At 46.6% G+C, this 27,828-nt stretch overlaps 1 protein-coding gene across 3 annotated transcripts in view; it reads left to right on the top strand.

The window, feature by feature from the left end:
* CLIP2 (CAP-Gly domain containing linker protein 2) overlaps positions 1-26,673 on the top strand; it is a 97,773-nt gene extending 71,100 nt beyond the window's left edge. For 2 of the 3 annotated variants that reach the window (XM_053995335.1, XM_053995336.1), the window contains 13 exons: positions 1,312-1,525; positions 2,453-2,650; positions 3,778-3,881; positions 5,937-5,997; positions 9,915-10,019; positions 11,525-12,469; positions 14,723-14,780; positions 16,113-16,196; positions 16,589-16,745; positions 17,834-17,993; positions 18,921-19,106; positions 22,086-22,148; positions 22,650-26,673. In XM_053995335.1, coding sequence (XP_053851310.1) covers positions 1,312-1,525; positions 2,453-2,650; positions 3,778-3,881; positions 5,937-5,997; positions 9,915-10,019; positions 11,525-12,469; positions 14,723-14,780; positions 16,113-16,196; positions 16,589-16,745; positions 17,834-17,993; positions 18,921-19,106; positions 22,086-22,148; positions 22,650-22,661 — 2,347 coding nt within the window. In that variant the 3' untranslated portion in view covers positions 22,662-26,673. The remainder of the gene's footprint in view (positions 1-1,311; positions 1,526-2,452; positions 2,651-3,777; positions 3,882-5,936; positions 5,998-9,914; positions 10,020-11,524; positions 12,470-14,722; positions 14,781-16,112; positions 16,197-16,588; positions 16,746-17,833; positions 17,994-18,920; positions 19,107-22,085; positions 22,149-22,649) is intronic. The other variant, XM_053995337.1, reaches the window with a different exon arrangement.
* Positions 26,674-27,828: the final 1,155 nt, after the last annotated feature.

Genomic DNA, 27,828 nt, shown 5'->3' with positions numbered 1-27,828 from the left:
AGAGAGAGAAAACTTGTGCTAGTAAAAGTGGATTTGTGTAATTTAGTTATTAGAACCTGCTTTTTTATATTAACATAGGACAGATTATTTTATGACCCAGTATTCAGTCCTATTCTTGCTGGGAGGCCTGGGAGAAAGCTCTTAGAGGAGCTTTTTGTGTTGGCTGCTCCCCTGAAACTAGGGGAACACAATACTGGAGGTGATCTGGTTTTTCTTGCTGCAGTGCAGCTGGCCAGCAGCAAATGAACATTGATTTATGCTGGTCAGCCAAGGCCCTGAAGGAGTCTTCAGGGTTTGACACTGACTTGTGGCTCATTTTTATTCTGGAAGAGGGGTCTGGAGAGACAGAATCGTTGGGCTCACTGCAGTTGTGGAAGAGACCATGCACTGTAATTATTTGATCCTCCCTTTTCCATCCTTTCATCTTTCCAAGTTTGTTTGCATAGGAAACAGTTTCTCTGCCACCCAAAGGAGGTGGCACATGCTGGAGGAGTTTGCTGTAATTGTATTTTTAGCTTCAAAGGTTTGAGCTGCCATTTTCTCCTGTTTTGGTAGGAAAGATTTTTGCCCTGTGGAACATTTATACAGAACTGTGTGATTCAGATTAATTTGACAGAATCACAGGGTGGGTCAGGTTGGAAGGGACCACAGTTGGTCATCTAGTCCAACCTTCCTGCTCAGAAAGGGTTATCCCAGAGCACATGGCTTAGTATTGTGTCCAGAAGGTTCTGGAATATCTGCACACCTTCTCTGGGCAGCTTGTTCAGGCCTTGGTCACTGTACAGGGAAGTTCTTCCTAATTTTTAGCTGGAGCTTCCTGCCCATGGCCTCTTGTCTCATTGCTGAGCTGCACAGAGTAGAGCCCTGTCCATCTTCTGACATCTCCCTGCAGACACACTTTACTACATCACTATCTTCAAAGCAGGGTAAAGAGCACACACAAGTTTTGGGAAGGTTGGTTGGTGAGGAAGGAGTGCGTGTGCTGTGGCTGTGTTCATGTTCTGGGATCTGTGCTCTCCAGGCTACCAGCTGTGTCTTTCCTGGCATCTTATCAAAGTGCACAGCATCCAGTGCTTGGCAATTACCTCAGGTCCCCCTGCTAAAGCACCACAAATGCAAACAGGGAGATTGCCAGTACTACAAGCAGGAAAGGAGAATAATCCAACTACTTGTACACAGGAAGCAATGCCACAGCAAAGCACCCAGAGATGAGCTGTGGGGTTTTTTTACTGTGTGGCAGTGCCATTCTGCAAGGCTTGGGTGAGATGGCTGCTCTGCCACTTCTCACTTGGTGCATTTCCTGTATTCTAGGTACTTTCAGTGCCCACCCAAGTTTGGCCTCTTTGCTCCCATCCACAAGGTGATCCGGATCGGGTTCCCATCCACCAGCCCTGCCAAGGCGAAGAAGAGCAAGCGGATGGCCATGGGGGTGTCAGCCCTGACCCACAGCCCCAGCAGCTCCTCCATCAGCTCCGTCAGTTCCGTGGCCTCGTCCGTCGGCGGCAGGCCCAGCCGTAGTGGGCTGGTAAGTAGCACCTGCGTGGTCTCTGCTCCTCAATCTACCTTTGTGACCCAGCTTCACAAAGCAGGAGGGTTGGGGGTTTTTTTTCAGAGCAGCTGCTCCTTCAGCATTCATGAGGTGAGAGGGATGGAGTGTGTGACTGTTACCCACTTCACACAGAGTCTCCCTCCAAGTAATGGACACCAAGCAACTGTGACCATTGAAGGGCCTGAAGTGCAATTTGCAGTGGGATGAATCTCAGTTCTGCTGTCAAGGGCAGGTTTATAAGGGATCCCTGCAGAAAAAGGACACTCTTTCCAGTCTCACATAGTCATGCTGCTCCACTGACCAGCTGTGCAAAGCTCCTACTGTGGCTGTCTCATTGTGAAGGGTGACAATGTCCTGGGTCACATGCCTGGGGTTTTGGCAGGTGCTGAAGCAGGCAGAAAGCAGAGCAGGCAGTGATACTATTAAAAGTTCTGGCTCTGCTGTGGTGTTGCTGCAGAACACCCACAGCCTTCTTGGCTAGGGACAAGGGTGCAGTGTCATTCCTGGGAGTGGATCAAATAACCCCATACTGGTCTCCACTTGAGATCAGTCTACCCAGCTGAGCTCACTTTTTGGGATTTCATCAGTGCAGGCCATCAATATCTAAGAAGGCAGATGATAGAATGCACGAAAATTTTTCCTGACCCAGTTCCCACCCCATGTTGTGTCCTTTGGGAAATGTTGTGTTCATTGCAGTGCAGAAGAGCGATTGAGCTTGTGAGCATTGTCCAGATGTTTCTCAGACTTAGCCTCCCTTGTAGGGCCCAGAGCTGGAACTGCAGCTCTGTTCAGCTGAATAAATGATCCTTAGGTGAGCAGCATTCCAGATTTAACAGGGGACTTCAGCTGCTCTGGACTGGAAAGGACACAGCTTTACCCCATCTCTTTTTAACTCTTTCCCAGCTGACAGAGACCTCTTCTCGCTACGCCCGGAAGATCTCTGGCACCACAGCTCTGCAGGAGGCACTGAAGGAGAAGCAGCAGCACATTGAGCAGCTGCTGGCAGAGCGTGACCTGGAGCGGGCAGAGGTTGCCAAAGCCACCAGCCACATCTGTGAGGTGGAGAAGGAGATTGCCATCATGAAGGCCCAGCATGAGCAGGTAGGAGCTGACAGGGCCTTTTATCACTAGCTCTCAAATGTCTGAATATTTCATATCCCCTGAAAGTGTCAGATCATAATGTTACCACTGTGTGTGAAACTTGGGCTCTGAATTTCTGCCTTTTATGTGGTGAGTTAAGCTGAGGCTCTTTCTCTACTCTCCCAGTGTCACATGTGCTATCTCTGCCCTGAGCCAGGAGCAGGAAAATGCCTGTGCCAGATCAGAGGCAGTAGATAGTTTGTGTCTGGTGGATCAATACATTCCAATGCTGAAATGCAAGTGGAAGGCAAATTTGTTCCCCTCAGCCACTGAATCTGGCCGTGGCTGTGACTGCATTGCAGTGATTTTATGGTGCTGAGAACATCAGCTCAGTTCATATGCCACTGCTTTTCCACCAGAGAGGATGCTTTTATAACATTAATAAAGGCAGGAAATCTGGAAGGAAAACAGGCTGATCATATTAGGTTGGTGTGTGTTTGTTTGTTGCACAAGCATTTGTACAGAGGATATTTTATGTATTAAAATGCTTAAAGAGATTTGTGCTTCTGCTATTTGTCAGTATATAGTTCTTCATCATCTGCTGTTCTCCTAAATTCTTTACTCATGCTTTTAAAGCCAAGTAAGCTACCTGGGAGCAGGGATGGCATGGTGTGGTGGGTCACACCTGCCTGTCAGAAATGCAGGAGAAATTGGGAAATCAACTGCAAGCTGACATTCTTCTTGTGTATTGTGTTTTCCAGTAATTATCAGTAACAAATGAATTAACAAAAGTCTGAAATATCTCTCTTGCTTCATGACTGGGGCTGAATTGCACTGGTAACCTCTGACCAGATTTTCAGAACTTTTCAGGCTTCAAGTTCTTAACTCTAATCAGAGCTGGAGTCTCCAAAACGGTCCGGTCAGAGAGGGACTGAAGCATGGATCACTTACAGCTGCTGGAGACGGAGCAGTTTTTGTTGTCTTGATCCCTACATCCTAAGCTGTTTAAAAAATGTGCTCTTACCACAGCATCCTCTGAAACAGATGATCAAAACTTTCTGTTCCCTAGTTCTGACCCTTTCTTGAACAGCTTTGTACTACTTCAGGCATGGCTAACATTTGTGTCTCGGGCTCATTTTTTGCTCCAGTATGTCACAGAGGCAGAAGGAAACCTCCAGCGAGCACGAGCCTTGGTGGATGGGATGCAGAAGGAGAAGATTGAGCTGTTGAACCAGCTGGAAGAGGAGAAGAGGTAAAGCAGGAGTGGATGGGTGTGAGGGAGGTGAAGTCATGTATGGACAGCAAGGAAGCCTTCAGGTGGTTTTGAATTAAGGATATAGTGTGAAATATAAATTGGATCATAAACAGGCATTTGCACCTTGGGCCATCACAGACCCTCCTGCAAATCACAGCCTGGATTTGCTGAAGTCCCCTTCTTCCCCTCCATTTGTGATGGGCTGATCTTGAGGATGTTCTTTGTGAGGAAGGGAAGCCAAACTGGAGTGCAACCGTACAGCAGTGTGATTCGCCATCTCCCCACATGCCAGAGGCCCCCATCCATGCATATCTCATGGTGCATACATTTCCTCTTGGGATCAGAGTAAAGATCTGTATGTCATTCTTGGAGTCCAGGTACTCCATGTGTATAATTAAACTCTTCAGTGGGAATAGAAAAACATTTCTGTGTATTAAATAACTGAAAACAAGTGTTGATTTCAATTACTGATGCCCCTCCTGAGGATGAAATGTTCTTTCATGCATAAGTCTCCCCATGCTCTTGGTAGGCAGCTGGTTTCCCAGCTCCAGGAGGCCCTTTAACCCAAGACAGCTGAGTTTTCCTCTAAATATCAACAGATGCCTCCCTCCTCTAATTAGAAGAGGTTTAGATGAGGAAGCTTGTTTATGAAGTTAGTTACGTACACTCACAGCTATTTTTATCTGTAACAGAATCATAGTCCTTACATCTGGCTACTAACTAAACATCCTCAGCCTTTTTTTTTTTTTTTTTAATCAGTAAAGAGAAAAAGAGGAATGAGTCTAGCAGAAAATTGAACTATTTTCTACTGTTACTGGCTTCTCTCTTCCAAAAAAGAAGGGTTTCCTCGGCATGTCTCTGTTAATGTGTGTGGTTTTATTGCATTTATGCATGACTGGCCTGTAGAGTCTGTGGGGAAGGCTCTTCTGTCTGTCAGGTTAGCTCACAGTTTCCCACCCTCTGCCAAGGAGGCAGAGGATCCAGTTCTCTTGGGATATTTTGTATGGACCCTGCGTATGTCAGCCTGGGGTCCCGGGGGTCTGTCTGGCCCCGGGGCAGCAGCCGCCGTAGGTGTCCCGGGTAGCACTGTGCTGGTGAGGCACAGCCTGCCTGGGCCCCTGGGCCAGCTCCGAGCCACTGGCTACTTTGTGTGCACTTGTGGAGTGATTTCAGCTCTAGTGAGTTCAGCTCTAGTGATTTCAGCTCTGTGCTCACAAAGTGCCTCGACAGATGCAGGGATGGAGAGAGGTGAAGGCTGTGTGGAGTTCTGCAGCGCTGTCTTTATTGGCAGCTTCTGCAAAGGGTTCCAGTGACAGCTCTTCCGCTGAACTGGGCAGAGGTGAGGGTTTAAGTTGGGTACTGGGGGATTGGAAATTGTCCAGTGGCTGGGGTCAAGGAGAGTACGACCTATAGCCTTCCAGAGAGATAACAGGGCTCTGATGTGCGGAAGAGGGGCAGCTCTGTTCCACTCATCATGACTCTGCATTTCTTATCTTAGGCTAGTGACCGCCATGGAGGCCTTTCAGGGCCTCTGACTGCTACACCTGAGCATTTGGCAAAGGAATTGACCAGTGCTCAGCTGCAGGATAACAAGGTTTAAATAATCCAGTGAAACCTTTTGGTGCTTTGCTTGTTTTCAGGATCCTGTGTCAGAGAACAGTAATTGTGTGTCTGAGGGGATGTACCTTGCAAAAAAGCCACGTTTGTGTGTGGAAAGCTGCTTATAACTGTCCTGCTCCATGGGGCTTGCTGCTCAGCATCTGCTGAGCTGTTTGTATCCAAAGGTGGTCTGTATCCCTCTCCCCTCAGAGTTGGATTCTGCAGGCCGTGACGTGATTTTTGAATATTGGGTGGGTAGTTTTAGAGCACAAAAAGCTTATCAGTAGTTTTTGGGCAGCTTTTCCATTTGTTGTTAATGACCTCTCCATTGATGGTTGCAGTAATCCATAGAACTTGGTTAATAGTGGAAAGGCTCGTGTGCAATGGCTGCTTAAACAGAGGGTGCTGAGCTGAGTGTTCCTGATTGCTCTGTGTGTCCCTTTCTTTCCCCAGGAAAGTGGAGGACTTGCAGTTCCGTGTGGAGGAAGAATCCATTACAAAAGGGGACCTGGAGGTAATTCCTTATGATCTTGCCAAAATGTGGGATCCAAAGTTGCATGTGGGGCCTCAGTTGAGTGACTTCTGCCACCTCTTGCTCCCCTCTAACAATACTTTACTGATGACTTTGGACCTGCTGTGCACACTGTAGTGTGAACTGTGAGGATTGTTCTTTGGTGTGGTGCCCAATTGCTGTTCACACTTGGGGCTGCCTGGAGTTAATCTGTCATTCTGAGTTGCCAAGCCATGTTAAAATCTGTATCTGAATGTGTTGAAACATACATTTTTCCACTCTAGAAATGAACTGACAGTTCAATTCCTGTCCCTGTGGTGTGCTGCTCTCAGCAGCTAATGGGCACACGGAGTCTCCTGATTGGTGCCGTTTAATTCCAGCCAAAATGCTGTGTATCCTGAGGTATCCTCATGTGGGATTCACTGCCCACGAGTGTGGGTTTGACACCAGGATTGACACCCTGTCACCGGGAGGGGCTGCTGCTCAGAGATGCTGTTGCAGTGAACATTGTGCAAACTGGAAGGGATGTTGGGATGAAGTGATGTTGGCCCTTGAGTGGGAGGCTTTTCCATGGGGAAAAAGGAACAGAAAATATTTCTGTGGAAACAAGGCTCTGTTCTCCAAATGTAAATCAAGGGAGTTTTCTGTCTCTTTAGCCAGAGTGCCAGGTTAGTAACAGCCAAAAATGTCAAGGGCCCTGCTCCTGTGCTTCACTGTCACTCATAGCAATAAAAGCCCAGGAAAATGGGAAAACTAGGAAATGGGTATGTTGCTGTGGCTGTGATCCATTAGCGTAAACCTCTCTTCTTCATCCAGAAGCTGAAGGAGATGTTTGACAGGGTGTAAATTAGCAGTGCACTGATAGCAGACCTTTGTGGAAGCACAGCAAGTGCAGTTCATGCCTGTTCTGGGGGAGCAAAATCAGATTTCTCTTCATCCCTGAGCTGACAGCTTTCCCACAGTGCTTTAGAGAAGGGTGGTTGATCCATGCATCATTCCCTTTGAGAGCAGTGAACTGTCCCTTTGTAAGCTCCAAGTGTTTAAGCCTGGCTGTGTAATTATGGCAATGGGACCAGGGTTGGCCAGAGGGTATATATGGATATATATTTTTTTTTTTAAAACACCATGGTTAGCAAGATGATAAACTGCTGTGGATAAGAGCTCCCTTTATCAGTTTGGGACTCACAGTCTTGGATTTAATTTTCCTTTGGGCTGGGAAGGAATTATTTTGCAACGGGGATGTGGCCAAACTTTCAGCAGGACATTATGGTCCTGTCCTCACTTCCATGCTTGTCTGTACAAAAGAACAAATAATTTAGGAATGCTTGATTTCCTCTGATCCAGGGAACTGGCATGCTCTCCATGAGTCCAGCATCAGTCCCAGCACAGGCATTGGCAGAGGGCTTGGCTGGGGCCAGATTTTACATCTTGTCTGCCTAATTTGCGTGCTCAGACTGAATGATTGACCCACTAGAGTTAATTCTCACCTTCCTGCTTTTTTTGTGGAGACAGTTAAGCTTTCCAGAAGCAAGTAATTAACTTAGAGAAAAAATATGTTGGGGCCTGAAGGTACAGATCAAGGTTTTGTACCTCTGATAGAGCAGCTGTGGATTTAGCCTTGAAATGTAGTTATGAATTCAGCCCAATTTTGATCCTGGTTGGCAGCTGATGCTGTAGTGATTTGGGAGATGAAAAACAAATGCAGGAAAAGCTTTCAAGAGCTTTGAAAGATGAAAAGCTAATGTAGGAAAAGCTTTCAGGAAAGACTTTTGTGGTAAAAAAACATGGATTGCAGGAAATATTATCGTCATCAAGGAACTCTTTCATGCTCATCTCCCGGATCCTGCAGCACGTCTTGAATGCCAGTGGGAACTCAGTTTATAATTTGTGAACAGTAATTTAAGGCTAATAGCTACAAGTAAATGTGAAATTCATATCTGGGCTTCCTCAATGTGGAAGAAAATTTTGGATTTAAGGTTCTGACTCATACTGGCTAGTACTAGCAAACCAACTTACATAAAGTAATACAGGATCGAATGTAAATCTAAGATTTACGGACTGTAAAACAGTTAATCTATTTTTTCCCATGGTTTTTTGTTTGCTTGGGTTTTTTCTGTATTTTCCTATGTTTTTCCAGAGTTGGAGAATAGCAGGATTAATAGATACTGAGCAAGAATATCAGGTGGGACTGAGAGCATGACTGAGCATGTTAACCTCAGGAGCCTGGAGAGAATCTCTTTGAGAAGTCCAGACCAGTTAGTTAATTGGTATTAATGGAATATGTATTCTTTTTAGTAAAATCAATCCTGGAGCTCCCTCTTGAGATGTGAATCTTAGGGCTCTACATGGAGTAGAATTAATTGTATTTAATTTATTTAATGCCTTTTTTTTTTTTTTATTAGGATGCAATAAGCCAGCTTTTACACTTAAGTTATATAATTTGGGGTTTTGATAATATTTGGGCTCTTGAATCCACATCTTTTCCTCCCCTCCTTCAGGGTTAAAATACATAAAATACAGAGCCATCTGAATAAAAATGGCAGTTATGTCACCATCTATGAATACATGTACAGTGATATTTTGCAAGCATAAAACATGGATTGTTTCTTAAACTTCTGTTTCTATCATTTGTACACAACCAGTCAAGCCTTGCTTTATTGTAGGCAAGGGCAGAAAATCCTTAAAACTGGCTCTAATAGAAAGAGGGAGGAAGCAAATAATTATATGGAAAATGAAGGGGAAAAAGGGGGATAAAAAATGGTTCTGAGCAGGTTTGCTTGCCTTTTGCTAGATTAATTTTTTAACTTGATAGACTAATTAAGTTTAATTGTAAGGAAAATATGGGTTTTGTAAGCTAAAAAAATGCGAAGGCCAGAGTGTGCATGCACCTTCCCATGTCTCCTCTCCTCTTTTATTTATAGGGAATTTTACATGATATTACATTGGTGGTTGTGGAGTGCTGAGCTTTGCCACCAAGTGCAGCTTTGTGGTTCTTCAGCTTTATAAGTGAAAGGCACTGAAGCAATGCCCAGAGCCAGTGCTCCTGGATTTGGGTAGATAACGTGAACTTCTTGTGCTTAGTTGAATAATTTGTCAAAAAAAAAAAAAAAAAACAAAAAAACACCAAAAAAACCCCCACAAAAAAACCCACAAAACAAAACAAACAAAAACCCAAATAAACAAACAAAAACCCAAACAAACAAAAAAACAAAACAAAAAAAAAACCTCTTGAAAACAAATCACCAACCAACCAAAAACATTCTGTTTTCTTGTGCCAAAATTAGGGAAGTCTTACTGTAAAAAAGTCACTTTGAAATTCATGTCAGGCCTATTCAAACTCAAAGCCCTGATTTATAGAACAAATTGGGATCTCAATTCTCTGATCTCTTCAGTGCAGTGTATTTTTTGTTTTACAACATGCCATGTACAGTATGGCCTGGTGTTTTTTCCCACTCAGTGTAGGATTCACACTGTCTCCAGAGCAAAAAGAGGACGGGAACTTCCAACTCTTTTCAGTCTACCTTGTGACTCTTCTTGAGGAAAAATGTGGAGAATCATTGCAATGTCTTTGTATTCACTGTGTACAAGGGCCTTGTACTGGTGGGAGCTTTGCTTTTTAGGAAGTTGATGCAGGAAGACACTGGAGCAGGTTTCTAATGCAGAAGGATGTTTTCCCATCACAGATTCAGTTTTCCTGTGAAGAGCCACTACGAGTACTATGTAAAATCCCGTAGGGACCATTTTCTGTTTGGCTGGATTTTTCCTCCTTGTTTGGGTTTTTATTCTCTTCCTGTTGTGAACGGCCTTTCCTTGTCTTGTATGCTGGAGATGATGTTGCAGCCTTCTCTCTCCCTCTCTTTCTCTCTCTCCCTTCCCTTCCTCCCATCTCCACTGTTCTTTTTTTCTCTCTGTGTGACCAGACTCAGACGCAGTTGGAGCATGCCCGAATTCGGGAGCTCGAGCAGAGCCTGTTTTTTGAGAAGGCACAGGCTGAAAAACTCCTCAGAGAATTAGAGGACACCAGGGTAATGCACCCTCACTTGCCCTGCCTGCAGACAGCGCTTGCACTGCCCTGGTGCTCATGATGCCTTGCTTTGGGTTTCTTTCTTTTGGTTTTTGTGGGGTTGATTGATTTTGGCTTGAACTAAAGCTTCCTTGATTTTGTTTGTTTTTTATTTGCTCTCTTTCCCAGAAATAGTAGTATGATATGATTTCTAGCTTTGCTTCTCTTGTGGGGAACTTGTTTCTCAGACTGAGTTTGCTTCTCTGCCCCACGCCACCATCTGACACATGAGCTCTTACAATTCATTTTTCACTTAACATATCCCAATAATATTCACACTCTGCACAATTCATTCTGCCTCGAGCCCTCCCCCAGGCTGTAAGAGGAAATAACATTGCAATCAAGATTCCAGTCTCCCCTGCCAGTTGTGGGAGCTGCCATCTGAAGTGGAAGGTACTGGTGGATGCAGGTGGGCCCACTCTGATCCTTGGCTGTGCCTGCAATAGGACAGATTGCCCAGAGGAATCCTAAAAGCAGCCAGATGTGGAAAGGGCTTTTTCATGCTGGTGTGGTGTGGGAAGCAGCAAACTTGCTGCAGTGAGCAGTAATGGGTATGAGAGCTGTAGAAAACACAAATGGGAGGGTCTCCAAAGGGCCTGGATGGTTTGAAGTCCCCTGTGCCCATCTAAAATAATGACCACCAGCCTCCTGGGCTGATGGCTGCTGGGCAAATGGCAATTGAAGTGAAATTGATTTCTTGGAGTTTGGTTTCCTTGTTTCTTTTGCTTTTTTCTAATATTTCATCCTCTTCTCCACCCATAGTGGCAGCACCCTGTACTTCCTGTGACTTGCAGGGAGTTCAGCCCTGCCAGGTTACATTCAGATGGCAAAACATGGATCCATAGCCTTTAAACTCAATGTGTACCATGGCCAGATTTATTGTCTTGCATCCTCTAGCCTCCTTTGTTATTTTGACTTTGCTAATAAACTCTAACAAGTACTCGTATGTAAAAATCCCTTTTCCTTTTTACACCAGGGTAAACAAATTCTGTTATAGAAGAGAGGTCTGCAGGCTGAGGATTGCTGAGCAATAAAGGAAACATGATATGCTTAATGCTGGTTTTGATGCTTGTGAAATTCCTGCATGTGCAGTCACATCTCCTCTGTGCATCATCTGGCAAGATGCCTGGTCTGGAAACATAATGCCCTTCCAGGACATTATTTTTCATAAACCACTGTTGCTCCCTAGTGAATTTCAAGGGTTATTTCCAAGGTGTTTTTCTGTGGAAAGCAAGAGGTTTGTATTAGGAAAAATAAATTGCAATTGGCACAGACATAACTGTGAGTTGTCAGTGCTGGTTACCCTGGTACAAAACCGTGCTCAGGTTGGAGGGTACCAGGTATTCTTTACCTCTTCATTTGAATTTTGACTAATGCACTTTGGATTTATTTCCACTGGAGAATGCTTATTAAGGGGAAGGTGTGGCGATGAGAGGCACACTGACCTTGTGTTCTGTCATGTTGCAGTTGACCACAGTGGCAGAGCAGTCCAGGATCCTGCAGCTGGAGGAGGAGCTGAGCCTCAGGCGCAGCGAGGTGGACGAGCTCCGGCAGTGCCTGCAGAGCTCCCACCAAGCAGAGACCCCTGAGCACAACCTGGGCTTGCAGTCGGAAGCTCTTCGCTTGCGGGATCAGTTGCTGTCTGCCAACAAGGAGCACCAGAAGGAGAGCAGCCAGCTGAAGGAGAAGTACGAGAAGACGCTAAAGAAGTACCAGCAGGAGATGGAGAAGCTGAAATCTGTCAATGAAAAGTACTCGCAGGAGATTGTTGACCTAAAGCATAAAGTTCAGCAAGCCACTAATGAGAACATGGGGCTTATGGACAACTGGAAGTCCAAGTTGGACACGTTAGCTTCTGACCACCAGAAGTCTCTGGAGGACCTGAAAGCCACGCTCAACTCAGGCCCTGACACCCAGCACAAGGAGATTGTGGAGCTGAAGGCAGTGGTGGAGAGCATAAAGTTGGAGCACCAGCTTGAGTTGGAGAACCTGAAAGCAAAGCACGACATTGAGACAGCTGTCCATATAAAGGAGAAAGAGAGTCTCAAACTGAAGCTGCAGGAGGCTTTGGATGAAGTGGAAAAGAGCAACAGCAACTGGAAAATGCAACTGGAAACCAAAAGCAGTCAGCACCTTCTTGAGCTCCAAGATGTGAAGGACAAGTGTCGAGATGCTGAGCTGAGGGTGCATGAACTGGAGAAACTTCATGGTGAATATACAGATCAGACACAAGCAATAGCTTTCTTGAAAGAGCAGATATCTTTGGCTGAAAAGAAGATGTTGGACTATGAAACATTACAGAAAACAGAAGCCCACAGCAAACAGGAAATCCAAAGATTGCAGGAAAAAGTGCTTGTCTTAGAGAACAAGCTGCAGTCCATGGAGGCCCTGCATCCTTCTCAGCATGCAAATGTATGACTTAGGGGTCATTTTGCTTGTTAATTATCACTGTTGGTAACTCCTCAGCCGCTGCCTTGTGCAGTTTTCTGAGGCTTCAAATATCTGGATGTTTTTTTCTTCCACTAACACTGTTCTTTCTGCACTGCATCTCCATGCTGAAGGTGTCTTTCCACTTTAGAAAGCCAGGACAGTGGGACAATCAGGAAAAAGGAGCAAGTGGGGCCACACCTGAGTTTGGAGGCTGCTGTGGCAGCAGACTAGGGCTGTCATGGTTTGTCAGGGTGGGCTCTCATCCTGAGCAAGCAGAGTTCTGAGCTGGAAAACCATCATTCCTACAGTGCAGGTGTAGGAGCTGCAGCAGTCTTGGTGTGCTATTGGGCAGGACTCTTTGGGGGTGCTAGGAGGATAGGGTGGACAAAGAGACAACCTTGCTCAGCACCTGGAGCAAGAGAGGTGCAGTGAATGGTTGAACTGTGGGATGGGGTGGGAGTGTGTCAACAGCAGGGCAGGGGCTTCACAGCACAAATGGGAGACAGGAAATGCTGATGTTGAGGGTTATAGTGAAAAAGCTGCCAGCAAAGGTCAGAATGGCACCAGGCTGGGGAAATAAAATGCTTGACTGAATATGAGACCAGGGAAGGCTGATATAAGAGTAGTAATATGAAGGGGTCAATTTACTGTGGCCTTTGTGTCTAAGGCTGTAAAATGTGCACATTTTAAGAATACTGGGTTGAAATTTCACTGGTGATGTAGTTTCTGTTCCAGACAGAGATGCCAATGAAATGAATTCAATGCCTGTGTTTAATTTCCCAATGTGAACAGCCCCATTGAAACCAGTTGCACCTCCAGGGAGCAAAGTTAAGCCCGTGAATTCCATGTTGTCTAAGTCAGAACTCCATACCTTGGAAATAGGCACACTGAGGACAACAAAGGCCAAGGAGGAATCTCCAGCATTAATAGTGTTTGAAGGGTTGCTCCAGGATGTTTCATCTAGTAAGGACAGTTGGGAACAATAAGTACAGCCAGGACCCTGGGAAAAAGGGGTTATTATTACAACATGTAACACATTATAGCCAATATTCAAACAGGAATGAATGGAAAAGAAGAAGCTGGAGGCTTGTTCCAGAGCCCTTTAGATAAATGGAAGGGCTCTGGGGGATATTGATATTGGATTAGAACCAGGGAAGTCTTGAAGTAATTATTTCAACTATGTGTCAATTAAAATCAGGAGAATATGGGAAGAAATGCATGGGTGAAAGCCTTTGAGTATCATGGGGCAAGTTCTATTTAAAATTGTCTTAGTTAATTTCAAGTGACTGCAGTATTCACTGTCCAAGTATTTTAAACAAGCATAGGTGTCCTGTGACAGTCTTTCCTAGACCTTCAAGGGAGAGCCACAATTGTGCTTCCCAGGAGTAGTTAAATGGTTTTTTCCATACCAAAAGTACATCAGGAAGCATATTTGTCCTCTGGGGGTTCTCTTGCTTCTGTTTGACTTGTCCCACAGCCCAGGCTTCAGAGAACTGACCTTGGGGCTTTTGACTGTGGTGGCCACAGCAGCTGCTGGGTCTGGGCATGTGCTGAGGTCCCAACAAAGGCTGCTGGATGGAAAGAGGTGTGAAGGGCTCAGTTGTGGCCTCTGCCACAGAAAGCTTGGCATTGGAAACTCTGTAGTCTCTGGCTTTTCATTGCCATATAGAAAAGAGGGTGGGGAAAAAAAGCAGAATCCCCTGTATGGACACAGCATTTGCTTGTTACTATTTTAATGAATGCATTAGTTCTCTAATAAATTACTATTTTATCAATGTTTTTATAACGTTTGGCATAGCTAGGTTCTACAGAAGTTGAGGAATTTGTTGACTGGTAGGTCTCAAGCTGCATGCTGGAGAGCATTTGCAGTTGAGTATTTGTCATGATTGACCAGAGGTGCCTGGTCTGAGGGACAGCAGCTCCTCCATCCCTCTGCGTGTGTAGAGCTGAACCAGAACTTGTGGGGGAAAACTTGAGCTCTGTTCCCTCCTGGGTAAATCCTGCTGTTGTGCTCCAGCTGTGTGTTGTGTGTGGGCACTCTGGTCAGCCTCACTAGTACCCAGCTGGACAAGTGGCTCCTCAAAAAAGCTTTTATTTCCCTCTTGGGAAGGATGTAAAACATCCTAAATTGGACATGGGATACCTTCTGCTTTGGGTGGGGCTTTCTGGTTGTTAACTTTTGCTTATCTTTGGGTAAAGGGGTAGTTTATATCTTATATTTTACATTTATTCCAGATGATTGAGACTAATGATATTTCAGAAGAAAAGATAAAGATGAAGCAGACTATGGAAGGTATGGAGCTATTATTTTTACCCTGTTCTAGTGACTCATACACTTTGTCTTCTTCTGACTTTCTGCTCTTGCAGGGATGGCTACATGGCAGGGGTTTAGGAAGACATTTCATCTGTCAAAACTTGCCAAATGGCATTTGTTGTCTGGATTTGTTTTTTCCTTCTAATCAAGCTGGGCATATGCAGGGGTGGATGTTTTTACCTGTGCTAGATACTCTCCATGCAGATGGTGCAGGTTGGAGACAAATCTGAGTGAATAGGTGCATTTCCATCCCATCACAAATTTTTACAGCAGGTAAAATTCAGACATTAAATGTTATTTGCTCACAGGAGATGAGTTATAATGGTAGATATTAATGTGACTGGCTTCAAATAATGACAATTACTTTTTATTAAGCTTACTTTAAATCAAATCCATCCTTTTGACAAAATGTGAGACTTATATACTCAGGAAACTTGTATAAAGTGTATTTCAACCTGAACTGCACTCAGCCCCCTCACAGAGGGTGAGCTGTAACAGAGTCTGAGCCATAGCAGAGCTGGATTCAGAGATATTTTGTCCTATTTCCGTTGCCCTCAGTGCAAGCCAGGCATTGTTCACAAGCCTCGTCTGTCTTTGCAGATATGGGATTCTGTAGAACACATCCATGTTATACCCCATCCCTGCAAGTGTCCAAGGCCAGGTTGGACAGGGCTTGGAGCAGCCTGGGATAGTGGAAGGTGTCCCTGCCCAAAGCAGGGGTGTGGAACAAGATGATCTTTAAGTTCCTTTCCAAACCAAAATATGTTTCTACACCAAATTGTTTGCTGATTGACAGGAAATTCCTGCCTAGTGATGGCAGATCTTAACTAGATCCAGCAGCCAGTGCTCAGTCCACGTGTGCATTGTTTCCACACTGAATAAATCCCAGAAAGATGTTCTGAAAACAGCCAGGTCAGATTTGAGCCACAAAAGCATCAGACTTCAGATCTACAGCTCCAAGCATGGAAATGCATCAGTTCCAGAAAGCATGTCTTTGGAAACAGTCTCTGCCTTCCGCTGTAGGAGGTGACACAAAGAAATGTGCTGAAAGTTCATTTTGGGTTTTTTAAATTAATGTTTTATTGCCTTTTCCCCCTCCTCCTTTGAGGTTGCTTTCCTAACCCTGTCTGATACAACTTCCCAGAGTGCATCCCAGCTCCAGGTGTGGTGAGATGCAGTGTCTCTTTGCCAACAGGAGTGTACCACCCTGGTGCCCACTGCACCCTGACCCATTCTGTGCACCTGACACCTTCCCAATTTGCACAAAGCATTTTCCAAGCCTCTCATCCTTGTCTTTTCATTCCCCCATAGACCTCCAGGACAAGCTGAGTAAGAGAGACAAAGAGGTGTCATCCCTGGTGACCCAGACTGAAACTCTAAGGGCCCAAGTAAGTGGTAAGTTTCCCTAATCCAGTGTTGGTGGGAGTGAAATGTTTCCCTGCTTGTCCTACAGCCTGGTGTTGAACAAGAGCCCAGAGCTGAAATAGGCTGATGTAAAACATGATGCTGCTGGTTTTTGAATGGCTATTGCTGGTAGAAATTAATTCAGGAATCGAACACAAACTGCAGCAGATACTCGTGTCCTGTGAGGGAGGGTTTGGGCTTGTTTCTGTGTAAAGCTAATGAAGCAGAAGTCAGTCAAGCTGGGTGTGTCCTCTTAACTACATCCAGTCAAGAGCTAATCAGGTCTATGCTTTCAGGAGTAGGAATTGGGAAAAGGCAAAAAGTAGGGATGTAAGTAAAGGACTAAGTGACCTTTCTTCCCCTGAATCCTCTGCTTCTCAAAGCTTTGGAAAACAAATGCAAAACAGCAGAAAAGAAGGCTGATTTGATATTCAAAGAAAAGAAGAGGTTGGAAGGAGAACTGGAAGCCTTGACCAAGAAAACACATGATGCCTCAGGGCAACTGGTCCTGATCAGCCAGGAGCTGCTCAAGAAGGAAAGGTCAGTGTGCTGGTCTGGAGGACAGAGCTGCAGACAGAGGGGCTCTGTGAATATTCATGTTCCTTCTGGGTACTGTAATGACCACCAGAGGAAATGTAGGGTTGCACTGCTGAAATCCAGCCCACAGCTTTCAGTTCTTTAGAGATGCTGATGTGTGAATTTGGTTAGAACTAGAGGCTGTGAATTCTCAGAAGACACTGCCCTTTCAGTGCTTGCCAGGAGCTGCAGGGCAGCTCAGTTCAGTGTAGATGCTGAATGAAGTCACCTAGGAGCCAGCTGGGCTGGCTGCTGCCCTGCTCCCAGGCAGGGCCTGTGCCGGCTCTCAGCTGCCAAAGTGGGACAAGAAAAGAGTGGTGGGAGTTGGCTCAGATTTGCTCACTAGCCTTTTTTTTTGTGTGAAAAACTCCAATCACTTGGTTTTTAAAATTTTAAAAGTTTAATAATAATAAAATGGTTATAAAAATAGTAATACAATTAGAGTATTAAATTTAGAGTTAGGACAATTACAAGACAATAAAAAGATTTACGGATGCTCCCGGGCACTTAAGCCACGGCAAGCATGTTTTGTGAACAAAGGACTAACTCTTAAAAACCATACACTGATGCATATTCATACATATTTCATGGTTATGCATGAATTCTATTTAAAACAAGAAACTCTCTCTGGTATAAGTCAGCTGCTTCTAATCCCCACGGTGTCTTCGAGTCTGAGCAAGGCCTGAAGAAATTAGCTTCTTCTGATAAGAAAAACATAAATTCCTCTTCTCTGGAAGATTTAGGTGTTTTGTGACTGTTATCTCAAAGCGAGTATCTCATTCCTTTAAAAAAATCCCCACATACATAGTTTCTATTTTAACATTATGTTATAACCTAAAGCTATATTTAACACACCACTTAAGAGAATTAATACAACATAACTTTCTAACATTACACATATAATATTAATTTTAATATTTGCAAAAAGCCAATCATAAAATATGCATTTTTCACACTTTGGATCTGCAGCGAAGGTGGGAGGGAGCACAGCAGGGCTGCAGTGGTATGTGGGCTCTGGGAATGTCTTCATCTCTCCCTGCTGCTGCTTGCAGGAGCCTGAACGAGCTGAGGGCCTTGTTACTGGAGGCCAACCGGCACTCCCCGGGGCCCGAGCGCGACCTCAGCCGGGAGGTGCACAAAGCTGAGTGGCGGCTGAAGGAGCAGAAGCTCAAGGATGACATCAAGGGGCTTCGAGAGAAACTGGTTGTGCTGGTGAGGGCACTGAAACCCATCCTGGGCACGGCCTAGGGGCGGGAGGGCTCTGTACTGCTGCGGGGGGTGGGGGGTCTGAGCCCTTCACTCTTGCTCCAGGTCTTTGTGTTTTCTTTTGTGCTGCTGAGCATCTGATGGGAATTCTCCTGACAGTGACTGAGCTGTGGCCTGGCTTAGCAGCACCTCATTATGCAGCAAAGATATCCACATGTCGTATGTCACAGAATGCACAGAATATCCCAAGTTGGAAAGGCCACAAGGATCATCAAGTCCAACTGCTGGCCCTGGTCAGGACACCCCAACAATCACATGTGCCTGGAAGCATTGTCCAAAGGCTCCTGGAGCTCTGGCAGCCTCGGGGCCATGCCCTCTGCCCTGGGGAGCCTGGGCAGTGCCCAGCACTTCACCCTCTGGGGGAAGAACCTTTCCCTGATCTCCAACCTGGACCTCCCCTGACACAGCTCCAGCCATTCCCTGGGTCCTGTCCCTGGTCACAGAGAGCAGAGATGAGTGTGTGCCTCTCTGCTTCCCCTCATGAGGAAGCTGTAGCCTGCTGTGTCCTTCTCCAGTGTTTTTCTTTTCACACAGGTTTTAGATCCATGGCTAAATAGGGCTACAATTTGTGGGAGAAACTGAAGGTCGTTCAGCCACCCCATGTGTTTTACATATTCTCTGATCCAAGAATAGGCAGTATCCTCAAATTCCCGTGTACTTCAGCGTCCTCCAGTGGCTGAGATGTCAATAATTGATTTGCACTGCTGGGAACAAACTGGAGCTGCTTCTGGTCACTTCATAGGAGCTGTGCTCTGCCCCCACCTGCTGCTGAAATCGCAGCGTGGTTCTAGGCATCATGTGGATTTCTACCTTGACTTTCTGCAGCTGTTGGTTTTGATATAACATCTCCTGTTTTCCCTCTGGTGCCTTAAGGACAAGGAGAAGTCGGTGACGGACCAGCGGCGATACTCCCTGATCGACCCTTCCTCAGAGTCAGAGGTGATCCGGCTGCAGCACCGGCTCGTCAGCACCGAGGACGTGCTGCGCAACGCGCTGGAGCAGGGACACCAGATGGAGAAGCTCATGGAAGCCATGAGGCTCTCCTCTGAGAAAACACAGGTACAACATCAGCAAACAGGGTTGCTTAGCCCTCATCACTCCCCTGGGGTCTTGCCCTGTGCTCAGGGGGTGATGCCATCAGCTGAGTCTCCTCTTTGCTGGGAACAACCTGACAAGGCCTTGTTCTGCCAGATGTAGCCTAATGCTGTAAAATCCCTGCTAGCTGGTAAGCACAGATGCCTCTGTGCTCCAGAGAATGGTTGCTAAACATGGGGTTTTGGGGAAGTTGCGCTGTGAGTAACAGTTCTTTATGTGTACAGTATTGTCTGGCTGCATGTGTTCATGACTCAGAGGTGAGGTTTTTCTGGCATCCCTCTTCCTTGTGAGATTTATCTGTGTGTCCCTAAGCAGAAACTTTGCAGGTGATTCTGGGAAAATGCTTTCCATTTCTCTTACCAGCTCTCTTACCACTTTGGTGTCTGATGTGAGTTTGCTGATGGACTGTGAATGTTCCCACTCCAGTTTCTGTCTTCTTTCCACCACTTCCTCTGATCTCCCTTTGTTTCTTCTGACTAAAGAAAAGCTGCTTCTGTTGCCTGTCTTACATATTTCTTTATGAAACTGAAGGGTACATATAGCTTGACTCTCAACATTTGGCTTTTCCATCTCATACCTGTGGAGTCTCAGCCCTCACTCATTCCTCCTGCAAAGTGACCTGCCCCTTGTGTCAAGCTTTGTGTTTCATGTCCTTGAATATTCTTCTAGCTGTATTTTCTCTTGGATCTGCAAATAGGCAGTGGCTTTTGGAGCTCAGGTGCACTGTCATTTCTCTTGTACTTGCTCATTTAAATTCTCAGCTGAAAAATGTCTTTCTCTTGCAAGAATGAGTTACAAGCAGATACCTTAGGGTAGTACAGAACAAGCCACTAGCCACAGAATGGGCAGAGAGCATTTTTTCACTGATGCAAGTGGAGATATGCTGTGTTAGGAAATCTGGGGGGTGTCAAGCCTTCTCTTCCCACCACTGTATCTTTTGGATACAGCAAATACTGTTTGCATTGCAGTGGCATGGGCAGTGGTCAGGAAGGTGCAAAGTAAAAACTGCAACCCTGAAAGATCTGCTGGCTCACTGAACATCTGTGTGTTGCACACAAGTCTCTCTATCCTGCAGTGGAGCATCTGCCAGCACCAGGCAGGACTGATGGAGTTGTGCTGACATGTTTATGGCAGTCCAGGATGTGTCATAATCCTGTCAGGACCTCCAGAGTGACTTCTGATGTAACTGCTATGTGTCAAATGCAAATGCAGCCTCATCTCTTGGCAGCTACAGGAGGGGAAAGTTATTCTCTGTTTGCTTTAATGCAGTCTCTTGAGAAAGGGAAATCTTCCCTTTTGCATTCCCATCTCCAGAAGTTGTGCAGGTGGTAATTACCCATTCCCCAGTTCTAGAAAATGACTAATCTTACCTGAAGTGAATGAGAACAGACCTTATGAGGTCAGCTAAGATATCCCTGGTATTAGTTTGATATATTCATGCTTAAGAAAATGTAGAGACATGACAGAATAGCATTATGTCTTCAACTACAATCCAAGGTGCAGAGAAGCAGAGGATTACTGTGGGAAGGCAGGCTTCAAATTTCTGTTGATGTCAGGTTTCTAAAGTGCTATTTACAGGGAGGTCTGGGTCAAACCTTCCTAGTTTCGGTTTGAAATCTGTTCGCCCTTTCCCTTGTGAAGGAAAACTGTTAACCAGGGGCTTTCAAGCTGAGGCTGAGGACATTGCTGGTCCAAACAAATCCTGCTGCAATAGTTAGGGAATTGATAGTTCTTCCCCAGAAGCCACATGCCCACTGTAACTCATTCTGCACCGCCTTCCAACCTCCTGTGTCCTCTCTGATGGAAGCAGCTGTTGCCCAGGTATCTTGCCTTGGCAGAAAGAAAATCTTTGCCTTCTTCTTTTGTTGGGAGATGCCTGACCCACAGTTTTTCAGGAAATAACAAGGATTTGGCACTCAGACTCTTTTCTTGAAGAGTTTTAGTGATTCCATCTGGGAGGCTTTTTATTTAATTTCAAGCAAATTGCACCACTTTGTTCATTATTGTGACCATATTCCGAGACCAGACTTCAAGCCTGATTTTTGATATCAGCTGTCTGGTCAGTGCCCAGATTGGGTGAGCTGCAGACAGGTAATTGCCTGTGGTGGGAGGTGCTGAGCCCTGGCAGCAGCAATATTCTTGCCATCCAGGTAGGATCCACTGCCTGGCAAACAGCTCAGTCTCTTATCAGAGCTTAGTTTGCATTTCTGCCTGGTTTTCGTGATCAAGCTAAACCTCTGTCCTGTAGGGTTAATTCTGCACTTTCATGGTCCCAGTGAGGAAGGAAACCGAGGCTCTTGGACTCTGCAGTCTTGTCTCCCCAAAATGCCATCAGCAGTTCACCAACAAATGTGACTCTGATTGCCAAGGCCCAAGCACCCAGCATTGGGAATGCTGGGCCTTCAGGCTGCAGCTTTCTTCTCTTGCTTGTGCTGGCTGTACTATGTTTGGGAAGCTGAAAGGCTCCATACTACTCTTTAGAGAAACATTATAAATGTTTAAAAGTTCTTGTGCTTTTTAAAGATAGAATAGCGTGTCCTGGTTGCCAGACTTGTCCCCAGAGATGGGAAACGGGAAATGGCAAACGTCCTTTTCAGTGCTGGATGTTCAGTATGCTGTGCTTTGCAGCTAACACTGCCCTTGGCTGGATTTGGGTTTTGGTATTTAAGAGCTGGGGTGAATAGTGGGTCTGTGTCCATGAGGAGCTTGGGGGATGTTTGGTAGCTGGGAGGGATGCAAGCTGGCTCAGGGGGATTGAGCCAGGGTGCAGAGGGCAGGAAGATTCTTCCCAGGAGTGTGGTGGGATTTTTGCACCCTCCTTTCCTTGTGTGGAGTGGGCAGCTAAGGAAGGACAAGGCAGTCTTGCCAAATTTCAGTGCTTGTAAGCAAAACCACCAGGATCTGTGTCCCTCTTCATTAAGTGTTGTCTGTTTTCCATTGCAGACTGTTGGAAATTCTGGGTCTGCTAACGGGATTCACCAGCAGGATAAATCTCACAAGCAAGAGGTAAGTTTTGAGCAGAATGTTGTTTAAAACAGTATCTGCTTTGTGTGGTTTCTTGCCTGATGTGGTGGGGACAGCACTTGGCTGGGGGTAGTTCTGCCAACACAGCTTGACTCTATCATTCTCACAGCAAAAGCAAGAGGCTTTGCACAACTCCAGTTCCCAAGTGTAGTGAGGACCTCACTAGAAACCCCTTGAAGCCATGGAGAAGGTGGTGGTGAGGGGCACACAGAGGTGCAGTGCAAAGGGAACTTCCCCACTGTCTCCTGGGTCAGTGCTGTGTCACACTTCTCCTGGCAGCCCCTGCTAGGACCTGCTCAGCCTCAGCTCTCTGCTGTCCCCTTTACATGGGTGGCACCTGTGGGACATGCTGTCCTGGCCTCCCACAGCAGACTTCATCTACCCATACTGGGCAAAGCAGAGGGCATTCTACTCCATGCCTCTTCCAAAAAAAAGCCTCTGTGCTTGTCCTCATTTTGCCTAACAAGATCTGTTTTCTTCTAGGAGAAGCTCTGATAGAGAAGAGGTGAAAAGGATCATTTCACGCCAGTATCAGCTCCTCTGCACAGTCAGGAAAAACAACACCACATCTGGCTTTAGCACCTCCAAAAGACCACACACAGTTATTTTCACTTTAAAGCAGGACAATGTTTAAAATGTACTAAGTGATGTAATCAGGACAATCCCAGAGTCCAGTTTTCCAAGACAGCCATTGTTCCAGGAGGGAGCAGAAAGACCTCTCTGGGTTTAGTTTCTTACTTGTATTGGTTTTGACTGTGGAACTTGTATTGTTTGAGCTGCCCTTGTCCCACCAGCTGACATGGTTTGGATGACAGCTGCCCTGACCTGTGGCTGAAGTGTCGGCGGGTCCCAGCAACCCCACAGGAGCTGCAAAGGGATTTGCCTGTGGTGTTCAAAGCATGTGCCCATAGGCTGCACCTTCCCACGGGGTCTTTCCCTTCCCTCCCACACACCCTGGTGTCCTGAGGACCTGCACAAGTGAATGAAACCTGCTGGGCTGATGATGTGAGGTTTGGGGACATGTTCCCCCTCCTCCCTTTTGGAAGACATCACTGTTTTAGAGCAGAGGCTGCACTTAGTTCTTGTATTATAGCATGTCGTGGGAAATAATCCAGTTTCAGAGGGATATTTATTTTGTTTCTTCTCCCCTGCCATTTGGGGAACAAGCTGTGGTGGCTCTGAGTTTGGGGTCAGGCACACCTTGCCGGGGTGTAGTTGGCCTTTCTTCCTGCAGTGAGATCTCTGAGCAGGCCTGCTGCAGTCCTGTGCCATAGCCAGCTGTCCAGCTTGATCCCCCTCAATCCTGGGGGGTTCATGGGCTCTGTTTTGAGCTCAGGACTCCACAGATGCTGGATCTCAGCATTGCTGGCCTTGGAGCTTCATGCTGGGGGCAGTCAGCACTGCTGCAGGACAGACACACTGAACAAACAGTTCCCTCCTTGCCTGTTCAATTTAACAGCTAACTGTGATTGCCTGGTGCTTCCCAGAGCTGTCCTTGGCTCTTCAGTGTGATGCCCATCCCCTGCTACCCGAGATGGATGAGGTGAAGGTGCTGCTATGAGTCTGACTTTGACAGCTTCAGCAATCCTCTGTGCATGACTTGAGTGTGAGTATTTGGAGCAGAGGCAATCCAAGACCAGAGCACACAGCTCTTGTGTCCATACCAGCAGGGGATCTTGTTCCTTCTTCTCAAGGCTTTACTCTGACTTTGCACCACAGTTCCCAAAAGATAGTAGGGCAGAAAAAGATGACAACATGCTCTTAAAGGTGTGAAAGAGCCCAGCTCAGGTTGACTGACTCTTCAGTAGCACAGGGAACAGTCACAGCAATATTTTCCCAGTTAGTGCCCAACTCCTCCAGTCTTCTTGTGCTATGATGGAGCATCTATGAAAGGACAAGATGAGAGATGAGGTCTGAGCCAGACCCCCAGCAGGTGAACACAATGGCAAATCAGCTCCCTTGCTTTTTTGCCCTGATTTCCCACAAAGTTGTGTCACTTTTTCTTAGTGGGTTGCCAGACTCCTGCTTGGAAAGATGGGCAGCCAGAAGCAGCCTGGGAAAGACCTGAACTTCATGACTGTAATTTTGCCATGAGGAGGATGACATTGAATGCTTGACCCTTCTCACCTGATGCAGGATTGGTGATCTCCTGTCCTTCAGAGGAGGATGGGAGAGGAAGGGGACTTCAGAGAAATAAAACAGGTCAGAAATCACAGATGAAATTCGCACGTGGTAGCAGGAGGCAGAGCATGGGATCAAACTAGGTGGAAATAATTAATGTAGGATTCCATCTTGCCTTGTGGAAGTGTTTCTTCAGCTCTTAGAAATCACCAGGAAGATTGCCACATCTGCTTAGCTCTGGGAGTTTCCCAAGGGATTGTAGGAGTGGTCTCCAAAACCCTCCTGGTTGAGTATTCATCTTCTAAGTGATTTTGGAAAGTCCCAGAGAGAGTTTTTGTTTGTTACAGCCCCCAATAGTGAATACCTCACTGCTATTTTTAAGAATTTAGGGCTGATATATACAAAAATACTCCTGTTGGCTGGATGGTCTCTGAAGTCATGTCTGCAGACCCTGTGGGTTTCCCTGGGCACCTGCAAGAGGAAGAGCCCATTCTGGTTTGTAACTTATTTTCCCTTATGGGTCCTTCTAGTGACTTGTGACCAGCTGCCTTCACCTGTAGCAGGGATATCTGTGTTTTCCACCTCCTTTTGGCTCTGTACAGAGTGGGATCCCTTGGGAGTCCCCATGGGGACCATGTATTTGGTTCTGTTGATGAGATTTAAAGTTGCCAGGCTGGAAGAGTCTCTGGCTCCTGCCTCTTCCCAGGGGCCATCCCCTGAGAGCACCTCAGACCTGTGGCTTTTCCCATTCAGCCCAGGAGACAATGCAGAACAAGAAAGGAGGGGTGCAGACCAGGTTCAGAGTTAGTGCTGATGGTCTTCTCTGGCTGTAAATGACTGTGCTGGGTCCTGAGGATCATCCAGGAGCTGTTGGCACTGCTTGGCTCTCTGTGCAGGCTCTGTGGTCACTGTGTTGCAGGGCTGAGGGTTGAAGCCCCCCACCCACTAGGGTGTAGGTCCATGGGATGGTCCCAAATATGACCATCCACAATGCCAACAGGATATTTGTGTGCTCATGTGGGCTTCAGCTCAGCCCTGTGTAAGGGGCCAGGAGGGGTTGCACTCACTCACTTCCTCCCTCTCCAAAATTAACACAGGCTTCCCCAGGGCACCAGCCTCTGGCTGCCCTTCTGAGGTGGTAAGAGACCATACTAGGGACAAACTTGGAAAGGACAAGGCGGAGATTCCCCATCAGCTCTATTTATTTGTAAGTTTAAGTGCTATTTTTACCTATGTGGTGGTGTATAAAGTACTTCACAATACTTGGTCCTACTGGCTTGGTTCTTTCGGAGAGTTACGGGGCCCTGGATGCGCCCTTGTCCCGTTGTTGATCCAGGCTGGTTCCTGTTTGTGCCTTCACTCCCCCTTTGGCTCCAGCCTTGCTCTTACCTCGATCCCCAAGAGCTGGTAAGGGAGGGCTGTGCTTTCCCCAGCCTTTCTCCCAGCCTGAGAATGCCATGCTGGTTTTCCATCTGGAGATGGGTCCTGAGCACCGGTGCAGGGTGGGGAGCAGGAGGTGACGCAGCTGGAGCACGGACTCCGAGGGAAGGAGCAGCCCCCACAGCCAGTGGCACTACCCTGACACTTAGTGATGCTTTTCTGCTGAGACCTGAGCCCTTATACACTGAAAAAACAGCCTCTGGGATGGAGACTACTTAGTATTGATTCCTTTGTTTCTCAAGACCAAAGGGGAAAAGAATCAGTCTTGCTTGGGAATGTCAGCTTTATCCCTCCTGCAGCATCCAGAGAGCTGGAGCAAGGGCAGCACCATGCTGGTGCCCTATGGAATGATGGTACCAAGCTGCCTGGGTGTTACAGCTCTTGGAATGGCAGGTGCCAAGCTGCCAGCCAAGGCCTTACAGCTCCTGCCTCCCCCCAGCCACCAGCAGCACCTCTGACTTGCAGTAGAGATGCATAAGGGTTTAATTAAACAAAACGGTGCAAATGGCACTGTAAAAGTCTTAATGAAAATTCAAATACTCCATTATTCAGAAGCTTTAGCAGCTCAGCACTATCTGTAGGGAGTTATTAATACACTGAGATCCTATAGGCCTCCTGTAAGTTACCAGAAAAAAGATTATACTAGATGTATAAATGGATGATAACCTTTTACCCATACAGTATGTATTACAATTTTGTAGCTTAGTCATTTTTGGCTATCAGATTTTGTTAGTATGAGACAAAAAAAAGACAAAAAAAAAAGTTTGACTGCTAATGTCTATTTTGTTATTTGATTCATTTTCTTCCTCTGTACAAAAGCTGTACAAATCTGTCTGTGTAACTCCTCCACATCTGTATTCATGTACCATCCCCCTTGTCCTGGCTTGCTGGTGTGGTGAGCTCCTACTAAACAATAAACTCTGTGGCTGAAGTTGGGCATCCTGGGGCTGCTGGGGCGTGTTCAGGGTTTTCTTTCCCAGGGAAAAGGGCTGGAATTTGTCTCCAGGGGCCTGTGGCCCTGAGTGGCCGGACATATCCAAAAATCTAAACAATCGAGGCTGTGCCACTGATCCAAGGTGTCCCCACCTCAAACCTGTGCTGCCCTGACAGTCCCAAGGGAACCCTACAAACTGACATCAGGAACCTGGGCTGGCCACTTTTCTTTCCAAGGGAAAAGGGCTGGAATTTCTCTCCAGGGGCCTGTGGCCCTGAGTGGCCAGACACCTCCAAAAATCCAAATAAACAAGGATGTCTCCCAGACCCAAGCTGCCCCCACCTCAAATCTGTGCTGCCCTGACAGTCCCAAGGGAACCCTATAAACTGACATCAGGAACCGGGGCTGGCCACTTTTCCTTCCCAGTGCACAAAGTGTCATGAGCTGGAAGGGGCTGGGGCCACAGGGCTGTGACACTGTTCCCCCTGCCCTGGGCCCCAGCAGTGGCCTTGAGCCATCTATGTTTGAGCCCTGCAAGTGGCTGGGAGGCTGCAGAGCTGTCCTGGGGATGAGCTGAGCTGGGGCACAGTGGCATTTGCTCTTGTGCACCCCATGCCAGAGGTGGGGACAGCCAAGCCCAGCACCATCTCCTGGCTGGGCAGCTCCTGCCATTGAGTATCTCCCAAGCCTCAGAGTGGTTGTGCTATTTATTAATCCATTATTATTTTCTGTCTAATTGTCTCCCCAGTCCCTCGCTGACATATCCACAATGCCCTGAGGTGAGGAGTGCTGCAGGGTGCTGTGCCAGACCCACCTCCCTGCACCTCAGCACTGATCCAGACTTGTTTGAGCAGTGCCACCTTCAATTTGCATGGACTGTGATTGGGTCATCCTCCTTCCTTCCAGGTCATCTATCACAGACCTTCAGAACACATGGAAATGGGGATGGCAGTGAATCAGTCCAGGAGGAGCTGCTACCCCCCAGCCCCTGCCTCTCTTGTCCCTGTGCTCCCACCATGTCCATGTGGATGCTCTGAGCATCATGGAGTTACACATGAGGCAGGACTGGAAGGATTAATGCCAGGGCTTGGTGTTTTTTTCATAGCACAACCTCTCAGTTGGGAATTTCCTTGACTGCCTGTGGCCTGTGCCCTGGCTCAGCACTGC

Source organism: Vidua macroura, chromosome 20 (assembly GCF_024509145.1).
Source record: "Vidua macroura isolate BioBank_ID:100142 chromosome 20, ASM2450914v1, whole genome shotgun sequence".
In the NCBI taxonomy this organism is placed as follows: domain Eukaryota; kingdom Metazoa; phylum Chordata; class Aves; order Passeriformes; family Viduidae; genus Vidua; species Vidua macroura.
The sequence above is the reverse complement of the archived record's forward strand: the minus strand, read 5'-3'. Positions and strand labels throughout refer to the sequence as shown.